The sequence below is a fragment of the Plasmopara halstedii genome (assembly GCF_900000015.1).
Source record: "Plasmopara halstedii genome assembly, contig: Scaffold_430, whole genome shotgun sequence".
NCBI classification, from domain to species: domain Eukaryota; phylum Oomycota; class Peronosporomycetes; order Peronosporales; family Peronosporaceae; genus Plasmopara; species Plasmopara halstedii.
This window is the reverse complement of record NW_020187350.1, coordinates 1,327,107-1,339,333: the sequence shown is the minus strand read 5'-3', so window position 1 is coordinate 1,339,333 and position 12,227 is coordinate 1,327,107. Positions and strand designations below refer to the sequence as shown.

The following is a 12,227-nucleotide window of genomic DNA, read 5'->3' as shown; positions in this document are numbered from 1 at the left end:
TGATTGAATTCTTAGTTGAATTAGTTATAGGTTTTATTTATATTTGGTGTAGTGATGCAAAGACTGGGACGGCAATCTTTAAGGATCCTTCAAATTCCTTTTGCCTTTGATCAACAATATCACAACACAGTGACAAGAGGATCGCCACGGGTCTTGCCTCCATTCGTGGTGTGTGTTTCGTTACCAAGTTTGATTAGAGCGTAAATCTTCCCACTCATGACCGCATTACTTCGTCAGAAAGACTAACGCAGCGTGGGAAATTGTACATGCTTATAATGAGCCTAATGTACCAAATAATTTAATCATCATGTTGATTCTTAAAAAGATGTGCTGCAGAATAGTATGCCTGTATCGTCTCGATTTTTGCCCTTGACCTGGTTAATGGTATTTCTTAAATAACATCCCTTACAGTAGTGAGTACTTCAAATATACGTTCTGAGTGGCTATTCTTGCTACAATTACAGTTAAACGCGTCGTCAACGTTGAATCGTTCATTTTGCTATTCGCATCGTGTATGGCACAAAAAAACTTCGACGAAGTGCCCATTCATAGAACGAGAAATGATGTATGGAGTGCAATATTTAGCACTTGCAGCATTTATGTAGTTGAAAACACAATTTTGGCATAGACTAGTGGCTTTGGCGTCAATTAAACCCATCATTGGGCATTTTCTGGTAATATTGGTCTGCGAGCATATTCCGCGAATATCGTGCCAAATTCGCTAATCATTGACGTGTCTTGGTCTCACCAAACATCTGAACATCTATAGTACAAATGACGCCGAGAAGGCACAGTTCGTCACTTGTTTATTCAAGATGAATGTCAAAAGTGTCAGGATAAGGCAGCTGATGCGGCCATCGAGACTTGACAGAGCTCAAATATGCGTTCCGTTCTGACCCTTCCCGATCAAGATCAACCATTTGAAGTTGTCGGTGACGCTTTGGCCTATGCAATAAGATGTACCCTTTTTTTTAAGCTGATGGAGATGGGAATGCATCACTATTTGCATATTGCTAATTAAAACCTACGGAGGAGAGCTACTTAGTTTACGACAAAGAACAACTCGCCATAAAGTATGCTCTCGTCACGTTCAGGGTACACCTGTTCGGCCTGTAGCCATGTACAATATAATATATACACATCCTACATCATCACACACGGCGACATCAACGCCACATTTATATAGTGACAGGAATTTTATCGCCTAGTATGCCTTTGGTGTAACACTCAAGCTTAGATTTCTCTTTGTGGACTTGCTTTCCTGTCGCCCATAATTTGAGTACTCACATATCACAACGGCGACGTTGCACATCGACAACACTTTCCGTGCACTGTGCAACTAGACACAGCATGTTTTTGCTATTGAAAGTATTGGAAGTAATCAGTTATTAAATATTTCGCTTTATCTAGCGTTTGAAAGCGCTTTCAACCCGATTTTTTGCCGCACCAATCAATCCACGGCTCATGCTTATGTAGCCATGACACACCCAGGATAAAGCCATGCTTGTCAATGTGTAGGACAAGAACGAATCCGAAAATTAGCCAATTGCCCGTAATAGCTTCTTGTTACGGTGTAGCCACACCATTATGTATTACCCTGACTTGTATAATCCACATCTTTGTACGGTCACACCATCTTGTATGACCTACCCCTGTATACCAGGGTTCATGTAACCCCGTTACATAGCCACACATCAGAAAAGAAAGACAGTGTTATCATGAAAAGTAGTAGAGTCAAAGTTTTCACTGTGCAAAGTGCACGACAACATTAATCTAGTCAGATTAAGGACTTTTTTGATCAATGCTTTGAAGTAAAATCCCATCCGGCGCTTTACAAGCGGCACAATAACCAAGGAAAGTCAGCATATATAATACAGCACCAATTTCACGTGCTGGTACGAGAAATTCCCTTTTTTTTAGTGATCGTGAGATTCATTGACTCAAAGAAATGGTTGTGCGTCGTCTAGTATATCATCAAACGTATAAATTCTCACCCCACACCTTTCAAACTGAATAGTATGAAAGAAAACAGTACAAGATCTCGGCACTAAATCCCCTCACTCTAGCGACTTTCCCACTCATTCCCCATGTGGTTGTTTGGAGCCATAAGTTTGGCCATTGCAACGCCATGTTTTCGCTCATGGCTTGAAACGTTATTTGCTGAACTAACAATTGTATTTTTTACTTATTTACATATTGTTTCACTTCTTCTTTTCCTTGTGCTTCTTCTAGCTCTTGCTTTTCATGGTCGTGAATATCTGACGAAATATGAATTTCCAATCACAACTTCGACCACATTTCGAACAACAAACTTTGCGTACATTCAATCGATTCGTAATCTTCGACTTGCGATGTTGCCAATTATCACAAGTGTTGTTGTATGTGGAGAATATGAAAATGTTCGTACACTTCAGAGTGATATGAATACTACAATGATGTTCTTTGAGGATGAAATGATACCATGTAGATATTCAATTGGATTGAATTGTCTTGATAATGTCACGAATCTTTCGATATTTGGAGATTTGAAACGAGAAAGAAATTCGTGTATTACATTTGATACAAAGGATGGAAGTCAAATAAATGAAAAGACAATGGATGTACAATATTTTCCTATTCAAGTTCATGAAGCATTTCAACAAGGTTATAACAATAAGTTTTCAACTTGGAATGAAACGATGCAGACACAATTTCAATTGGATTGTTCACTTTTATATTCTCAAACGATTATTAATGATCGAAATGAATTATTGTGTTGTACGGAGAAACAATTTGAACGTTTAAGTGCACAATTTCGTCATTATGAAGGAAATTGTACATCATGTATGGAAAATATACGAAATTTGTGGTGTCAAGTCACGTGCAATCCAAGTAACAGTTTATTTCTAGATGTGAATCAAGTGCGAGTTAATAAAGAAGAGTTGAAACCTCAAGATCAAGTGATTCCAACGATTGAAGAAATGACGTTTTATGTTGGTAAGAATATGGTACAGAATCTTTACGAATCATGTGAAGCAGATCCTGACTCAATGGAACGATTGTGTCCTTCCAATACACAAAATTGTACAACTTCTCACTTGTTTGAACAACTTGGTGCTTACAATTCAAATATCATCACATCATATGTAAATTTTAAAACAATGGAACAACTTACACCAAAAGAACAAGAGACAAGAATTTGTCATTGTGATCTTAACAATCCAAGTGATTGTATTGAACCATCTAATCTGTACTTTCAATCTTGTATTGGTTCATGCAATTCTTCATGTTCAAATGATCGACAAATATACGAACGAATTTGTTATCATGCAAACGATACATTGACTTCATTGAGTACAATAAATGAATTGAATCTAAGTGAGAAGATTCGAAAGTTTTCAACTGACATGTCAAGACGTCAGAGAAGTCGAAAGTTGAGAATTTGGCTATATATTATTGGATTTGTTACAATAATTTTATTCGTTGCTAGTCTCGTATATCTTCTTCATGATCACAAAACGACAGATTCTTCTACATTTCATGATTATGAAAGAATGGAATTGTTGTCAATACTTAAGTCAAATGAAGATCAACCAATTTCAAAGTGGGATGCATGGATTACACAGCAAATGAAACAATATGGCGATTTTATTGCTATGGGAAATCATCCTTTCTACATGATCTTTCTATCTGTATTCTTTCTTCTTGTGACAACAAGTGGTTTATTCTATCTAGAAATTGAACACAATCCATTAACATTGTATGTTTCTGAAAGTAGTAAAGATTATCAAGAATCGAATCGATTTCGTGAGAAATTTGGACCATTAGATCGAATTGAACGCTTGATATTTGTATCAAAAGATGGTGGTTCAATCACTCGCACAGCTTATTTAAAAGAAGCAATTCGATTACAACAAGTCATTGCATTTGAAATTACTTCAAACAATCAAACATTACAAGATTTCTGTATCCAAGATTCCCAATATTCAGGATGTCAAATCAATGCCATAACACAATATTTTCAAAACAAGATGGAACATTTTCAAATCTACGAAACCTACGATCTCGTTTACGAGCATTTTCAACATTGTGTCGATGCTCCAAATGAAGCTGATGTGAGAGTTTGTACTCAGTTGAAAGAGAATTTCAATGTTTCTTTACCAACGACCATGAACGACTGTCCGTGTGTATCATCTTTTGGTGAACCTATGACGAAATTTGAAGAATATGTAAGTTCTTCAAACATAACTTTTAACTCAATGGACAATGTTCAATTGTATCTTGAACAAGCAACAGCTTTACTTTCGACAATATCAATCAAGAATTTTAACAATCAAAGTGAGAATCACGATGCTATTTCATGGGAACGAACTTTTCTTACTCGAATGGAACTTGAAGCAAAAACAAATGATTTGTTTGATATTTACTATAGTGCAGAGATATCCGACAATGATGAATTTGTCGCTGCTTCAAATCTCAAGACAATTATGAAAATTTTTACTTTTCTTGTTATTGGAATGTTTTGTTATGTTCTTGTTGGTTTAAATGATTGGAAATTGAATGTTCATTGTTTTCAATTGTCGAAATTTGGAGTAGCTTTGATAGGAATTTGTTACATTTGGATGGGAGTATGTAGTACATTTGGTCTATTAGCTTGGATTGGAATGAAGATTCAACTTGTGACACTATTACTCATGCCATTTATAACATTTATCATTGAAATTGAAAATGTGTTTCTACTTGATCATACAATTCAAATCAAAGAACGAGAACTTGAAATTCAAGACTCGTCAATATTTCATCATATTGAAGAAAATGATTTTGGAATTCATGAAGTGACATGTGTCATATCATGTGAAGCTTTAGGTTTAATTGGACCAAGTTTTATGGTCTCACGTCTCTTTCAATGTTGTATCATGCTTGCTTTTATCTCTTCAACCATGCCAGCAATACAATGGTTAGCTATAACAATGTTATTGGCTCTCATCTCGACATTTACTTTAAAATTGACTTTTTTTCTCGCTTTTCTTGTTCTTTTCAAACGTCAAGGATTTCGTACACATCAACATGATTCGAATGTTCATTCAAGTTCAAAGATGTTTCAAAAGTATGTGAAGAAGTACGTAACTTTTCTTCTTCTTCGACGTATTAAATTATTGGTACTTGTTATATTTACAATATTCACAATAATTGCAATCATTACAATATCATGGTTACATTGTGGAATTTCACGCAATTCTTTTCATTTGTCAACTTCGTATTTGACAAAATTTCATCAAATAAATGACAAATTTTGGCCAAGAAAAGAAGAAACAAAGTTAATAATTGTGGAAACTGGTTATGGTATGAATCAAGTGAATGGATTTCAAAATTTAGCAAATGATGTGACAATTCAACGTCATTTTTGTACTTCGCAATTTTATTGCAATGAAAATTCCATTCCAAATCTTTTAAATGCACTCATTCAATCAAATTCAAGTTTCATTTCATTTTTTCCAAAAAATTCAATTGTCACATCTTGGCTTGATGAATTTTGGGAATTTTTAAATCCGGAAAGCGAATGTTGTCGTATTGATCCACAAAATCAGCTCATTGTACCAAATCGTACCATCAAGTCAGAACGTACCATCTCATCATGTTCAATCAATTCAACTCAAGTACCAGAAAATTCGTTCATGTCATTATTTCGAATGTTTCTCAATACAAAAGCTGAACCACAATGTACCTATGCTGGTGGAACACAGTACCATCATCAATTTAGTATTGATAACAAACCTCTTGTCGACATTTCTAACGTTTCTATTAGATTAAATGAGAAAACTTATGGCACTGACCTTACAGCATTTGCTTACAAGATTCCAAACATCATTTTAACAAATCAAGATGCTGTAGTAGCGTATGATCAAACTCAAGATCTTGCTCAATGGATCAGTAAAGAATCAGAGATTGATGTATGGATCTACTCCCCAAATTCTGTCTATTTCAGTCAATTTCACTCGTTTCATCGTTCAATTTCTATGATTTTTGGTATTGGAATACTATCAGTTTTTGGATTACAATTACTAACCCTTGGAATTTATGGAATTGCTGTTACTTTTATTGTATTTCTTACTATAATTCAAGTTACTGCTGTCTTGGTACCAATGAACATTCCCCTCAATTCACTTTCAATCTTCAGTCTCGCAATTGTCGCAATGTTTTCATTCAATTTTTCGACTCATTTTCTTCGTCTCTTTCTCAAAACTCGAACTGTTAGAAATCCTTCAATTTCTATTCCATCACCAGATTTTTGTATCAAGATCATTTTAACAAACTTATTGGCTTTATGGACACTTGGTGGATTGATTTTTCAACTTCTTGTTATCATTGCACTTCTATTTGGAAATGCACCTTTGTTTCTTGTATCGATCTTACGAATTCTTCTCGTTGGTTTAATGATCTCATGGTTAAATGGAATTATTCTCTTACCTGTAAGTCTCAGTATTGTTGTTAATGCTATTGAAAAGGTCAAGGAAGAGACTCCAACGTCATGGTACCACAGTGGACCACTTTCTAACATGTAATTGGTACAGTCATTTCTAAATATATTTTTTTCATATGGTACCACTGGTACATTATTGTACCCCTTGAAATAAGTCAAAACTCCTTCTTCCTTCAAACATCACGATGACTAGTACGTTAAGTCCTCATCATTTCAAGAGAAGTCTCAATCGTTATCATTTCCCAAGTAGTACCATTCGTACACCTCGTGTCTTTCCACATAATGTTCAAAGTGTACCACTTAGTCCATCACGTCTTGAAAGTCCCATGTTTCAAGAACGAGTTTCAACTTTAATGCAACAAGGCGACACATATGCTAAACAACTTGATACTGAACGTCGTCGATCTATTGATCTCACTACAGCAATTGAAACACTTGAATTGGAAGCTTTTCAAGCTCGAAAAACACTTTATGGTACCACAAATTCCCAACAGTGTACCGCAACAACGGAACTTAAGTCAATTGGTACACTTGAAAGTCGTCTTGATAAAGTTTTAATACGGTACAATGAAATGTGCCATTCAAATAAGGTACTTCGTACCCAAATTCAAACATTACGGCGTGAGAAAGTGCAATCTGATGGTGTATGTGCCAAATTGGAACGAGAGACAGTGCAAGTACGAGATGAATGTACCCAAGTGATACAAGCAACTCAAGCTGCAAGTGATGGACGAGATCGAGCTAATGAACAAAGTGAAACCTTACGATATCAAATCCATGAAGAAAATAATCATTTTGAATTGGAATGGTACGAAAAGACAAAGCAATTGACGGCAGATCGTAATTTAATGCGGGAATATCAACGAACAGCACGAGGTACCAGTCCAAGTGTACCACGAGGCAACGGATTAAAGTTGCTCACAACACCGGATTTAAAGTTGCGCGAGGAAACTCAACAACATGAAACATTGTTGCAGGCAAAAGCAACCGATTTGCAAGTGCAAAGTGATACTTTGCATACACTTCAGACAACATTGACAATTATTAAACAAAAAACTGGCGAATCAGATGCTCAAATTGTGGCAGCTGCACTTGTGGCGGCTGATGACAAAAGTTTTTCATTGTGTAATTTAATAAATGAATTGCATTTGGAAATGAAAGAATTGGAGAGTGAAGTGCAAAGATTAGAAATAGCAGTGGCGAATGCAACTCAAGAACATGCCACTGGATTGGCAGATGATGCAACAAGACACAGTCGAAAGCAACAAGTTGATGAGCAAATTGAAATGTCACGACAAAAAGTGATTCAACTTGAAAAAAGTCAAAAAGAAGGAGCTGAAACGTTAGAAATGATGCGAATTGGTGCTTTAGGACTATTTCACAAGTTGCAAGGACCAAATGATGATGCTTTGGCTAGTCAATTAGTCACACACGGTACTACAGATCTTAATATGACAAAATTACTTGGTGTTATTGAACAACGCATAGGTGAGTTAGTGGATATTCATAATATTGCAACAAATGCACCATTTGCAGCTTTAGGAGCCCAAAAACCTACTCAGAAAACAGAAGTGGCAAATTCTGGTGTTCATTCGACACGTTTGTCGCGAAATCATGAACGTCGTCGAAATGTTCAAATGAATGCATTGCGTCGTCCAACACCTCCAACAGTAGAAGATTTTGAAATGGATTTGGACGAACCACAAGACGATGTACGACCATGTCGAATTTCGGAAATTCACGAAACAATGACAGGACGATGTTTACGGAAATATCGAGCAAAGAAATAGAGAGATTTCACAACTTGTATCTTTTTATAAAGTTCTCTTTTTTATCCCGATTTGCTTGTACTTGTGTCGTGAATTCCAAATTTTGTAATTATATGGTCATAATAGTCAATAACATGATGAGTATATGCCCGTTTAAGTGCATAATCTCCCGACATAAATGAGCGTTTAAACCCAGTTAATAAAATTTGCCGCAGTTCATGTGGCGTTAGTTCAAAAGCATCACAAGCCAAACGTAACTCGGTTACCATATTCGTGTGTGACACAGTACAATTATCGGTACAGAGAGTTACAGCCACTTTACTTGTTAGCATCTCTCGCAATGGATGATTCCTTGCGTCATATTTCAGATCAGGTGTTGTCTGTAAATTACTTGAAAGACATACTTCCACACAAGTACGTGAATTACCAAGATACTGGACAAGATCATGACAATATCGTTTACGCTCATTTTCATCCAAATCAGGTTTTAATATTGTGTCATAACGAAACAAATGTAACCCATGGCCAATTCTTTCTGCATGTAAATCCGTAATTGCTTCAAAAATACTTTCAGGACCGTACCCCTCTCCTGCATGTACCGTTTTGTGCAAAAACTTTTTCTGTGCAAAAGCAAATGCTTCCATATGATCATGTGCTGGGTACCCTTTTTCAGCTCCTGCAAGATCTAATGCAACAATAGGTACCATATTTGCCATCTTTGTAGCATAAGCTTGCGTAATCAAAGCCATAGATGCAAGTCCATATAAACGATGTGGATCTTCATAAGAATGAATGTCACAAAATTCATGAAAATAGGGACTAAATGCTGCTGTAAAAAACCTCATGGCACAAACAATCATTCCGTATGCAAATGGAGGTGCGAAACCCGAAATCACCTCAAGATCCTTGGCATTAAATTCATCAGTGGCACGTTGCAAACCTTGATGGATACTACGCAACACTTGATCCAATGATAATTTGCCTGGAATAGCAAAAAGTTGCGGTGCAAATCGAGTTTCAAAGTATCGAACACCAATTTGATATTGATCACATGCCTGTTCATACGCAACACGCTCAAGTGCATCTTGAGTTCGTAGTACAGCTGTTGTATACGCAAAACAAACGAGATATTCTTCGAGAGAGGTATAGCGATCTTTAAACACTATCCGATTAAATTCATTTGCATCGTATGTTGGAAGTTTCACTCCTTGTTCAATTGCTAGATCAATGAGTGTCTGAGGACGCACAGATCCATCAAGATGACAATGTAAATCTGTCTTGGGAATACAACGTAAGAATTCGTCCGAGAACGTCTCATTCTTGGGATATTGTTGGAGCGACATTTTGATCCGATGCAAAGATTTCAGATTTTTGAATGTGGCAAATATGGCAAAAGTTTATTAAAATTGCATTTCTATTATCAAGTTGAAGAGGATGCAACCATCACGTGTGTCTAACAAGTGTCGCTCTCCATGTGAATCGATCGATTTAACTCCAGAACAAAAGCGTAATAAATGGACGCGTCTTATATTACGAGAATTATACGATCTTGGCTTTTGTGAAGCTGCTGCTGCTTTGGAACAAGAGGCATCTGTACAATTACGATCTTGTGGCATGAAAAAGTTGCAACATCTTGTGGCCACATGTCAATGGGATGAGGCTTTGCAACTAGTCACACAATCGGGGACTTTACACATGAAATCAACTCGTGCAACTCGTGAAGCAGCATTATTGTTACTTCAGCGAAAGTTTATTGAGTATTTATTGAACGATCAGCTTGCAGAAGCTCGTCGTACATTTCAAGATGAAATATTATCCACGTATCATCTAAATGAGACAGAAGTGAAGGAATTAGCAGAACTTTTGCTTTGTAGAGATGCCAAGGAGATGCATGAACGAGCGAGAAAACCATGGCACGATGATGAGTTGATAGTACAATTTGAAGCATTAGTGAGTCCAGAGGAAATGATACCCAAAGGAGCTCTTCGTGTACGTACAAAAAGGGGTTTCTATATAATAGTGCTACCATTTTTTTTATTTTCACTTTTTTTAGAAACTTGTACATGACGAGGAGTTGCACGTGCCACTTTCAAACTTACGGGGGAATGTTACTGGGTATTGCTTTGACACGTTAACGTGCCACACCGACGATGTGTGGGCACTTGCTTTTTCACCCGATGGACAAATATTAGCGTCGGCCTCTAAAAATGGATATGTCGTATTGTATGAAATTTCATCTCACACCAACTTACTGACTGTGACGGGAGAATCTATAAATGTCAAACGAGATACTACACATATAATTGAAAGCGTTGAAGGACCAATTGATTGCCTCGCATGGTCTTCTAATAGTCGTGTTTTACTTTTAAGTGGCACTCATTCGACTACAATTCAAGTTTGGAATCGCACGGTATGTTATTGTTATTGTGGTTACAATAAACAAATTCAAAATTAATACTTTTTCTTTGTGAATGAAATAGACGAAAAAATGTGAAAAAAGTCTTAACCATCCAATTGGGAACGTTTCGAGATTACAGTGGCTTCCAAATGGCGATTATTTTGTCAGTGGTAGTACCGATAAATTACTTGTTTTATGGGTACGTTGTGAAGTAGTGATAATGGAACATGATACAATGTCATCTTATTATTGAATGGGCAAAGAATAGAATGCTACGGATAATTCTGTCGTATACCAATGGAGTGGACGAAGAGTAGTGGACGTTGTCGTCCATCCACGAAATTCTAATGTGTTTGTGCTTCTTCCAGGCTTTGAACTTCGAGTTTACGATGTGACTCAAAAATCGGATCATTTGATACTTCAAACCAAACACGTTGTTTCGTGTCTTGTAATTTCTTCTTGTGGTCACTTTTTGCTCTTAAATTGTATCAAAGAAGAGCAAGTGATGTGTGTTGAGAGTACAACGGGACGTACACTCGCGACATTTCAGGGTATGCGAGAGCAACGTTACATTTTACGTCCATGTTTTATTGGGTTTCAACATGAACTTGTTGCTTCTGGAAGTGAAGGTATGTGTCATTTGGGAAGATGATGAGTTAGGAATCAATTCTTTTCATATTGTTGGATATGTAGATGGCAAAGTATTTGTGTGGGAACGAGAAAGTGGAAAACTTGCGATAACATTAGACGGACATTCTAGTGTCGTAAACGAAGTGGTATGCCATCCGATTCATACAAATGTGATTGCGACTGCAAGTGACGATAAAACCATTCGTTTATGGTCGCTTGAGTCCATGGAGTAAATAAAATGGTGTCGGTTGTACGTATAAGCTGGTAAAAATGTGAGATATAATGATTGATGTATAGTTTTCGAGAAGATTTAGTTTTAGGGAGTGAACTTTCGAAAAACAAATCTCATACTATTCTAAAAGATGTTACATATACGACAACAGCACCCGTTGAGATGCTAGTCTTGCCGATATTTTAACAAATCTATGTAGCAAAAGACGATCTTGAACAGGTCGAAGGTGTTGATAACCGTTGCTGGAAACAAGAACGAAACGTTGTAATCTTCAAACGGCTGGCAGCATCAAATGCACGGCTTCTTGATCTTTTGCTAGACGCTACTATTGATCCAAAGAGAAGACATACATGGTTAGATGTCGGCTGGTCAGAAATAGCAGAGCAAACTAGTTGCTCGTCGTAGAAGTGCAAGAACCTATTCTACAAGCATTTATTAACGTGGACTGTGATAATCAGAGCTTCCTCTTTGTAAAGCACAGCATCCCTTTGCACAAATAATGGTAACATCAAAAATATAGATGGTATTTCAATGTCGATTTCAGTCATCATATCGTAATTTTGGATAGCCAAAGCTAGTTACTTGATGTATATTAGAACTTTGTCATACGTTCGAGACACTACCAGGTTGATATAGGACATATCAACACCGTCACCATTCGTCAAACATTTATGTGGTCTACGATCATGATTGAGTAATTCATCTTTTTGACAAAGTAATTGATGCTGTCTATAGATA

General features: G+C 36.6%; 4 protein-coding genes across 4 annotated transcripts; 3 read left to right on the top strand and 1 right to left on the bottom strand.

Annotated features, from left to right (window-relative positions):
- Window positions 1-2,087: 2,087 nt before the first annotated feature.
- On the top strand, window positions 2,088-6,542 carry PHALS_09865 (Cholesterol transport protein (Niemann-Pick C disease protein); the record flags this gene model as incomplete). Its single annotated transcript, XM_024725195.1, has 1 exon — window positions 2,088-6,542. One exon carries the CDS (start codon window positions 2,088-2,090, stop codon window positions 6,540-6,542), a length of 4,455 nt encoding a protein of 1,484 aa, XP_024575996.1.
- A 103-nt stretch (window positions 6,543-6,645) lies between these two features.
- Window positions 6,646-8,250, top strand: PHALS_09864 (uncharacterized protein; the record flags this gene model as incomplete). The annotated part of the gene is made up of 1 exon (XM_024725194.1): window positions 6,646-8,250. One exon carries the CDS (start codon window positions 6,646-6,648, stop codon window positions 8,248-8,250), a length of 1,605 nt encoding a protein of 534 aa, XP_024575995.1.
- Window positions 8,251-8,291: 41 nt separating this feature from the next.
- PHALS_09863 (adenosine deaminase) lies at window positions 8,292-9,572 on the bottom strand (the record flags this gene model as incomplete). The annotated part of the gene is made up of 1 exon (XM_024725193.1): window positions 8,292-9,572. The coding sequence occupies one exon, from the start codon at window positions 9,570-9,572 to the stop codon at window positions 8,292-8,294; it is 1,281 nt and encodes a 426-aa protein (XP_024575994.1).
- Window positions 9,573-9,663: 91 nt separating this feature from the next.
- On the top strand, window positions 9,664-11,675 carry PHALS_09862 (WD40 repeat-containing protein; the record flags this gene model as incomplete). Its single annotated transcript, XM_024725191.1, has 6 exons — window positions 9,664-10,218; window positions 10,283-10,639; window positions 10,710-10,826; window positions 10,896-11,256; window positions 11,321-11,486; window positions 11,555-11,675. 6 exons carry the CDS (start codon window positions 9,664-9,666, stop codon window positions 11,673-11,675), a joined length of 1,677 nt encoding a protein of 558 aa, XP_024575993.1.
- Between the last annotated feature and the right edge of the window lie 552 nt (window positions 11,676-12,227).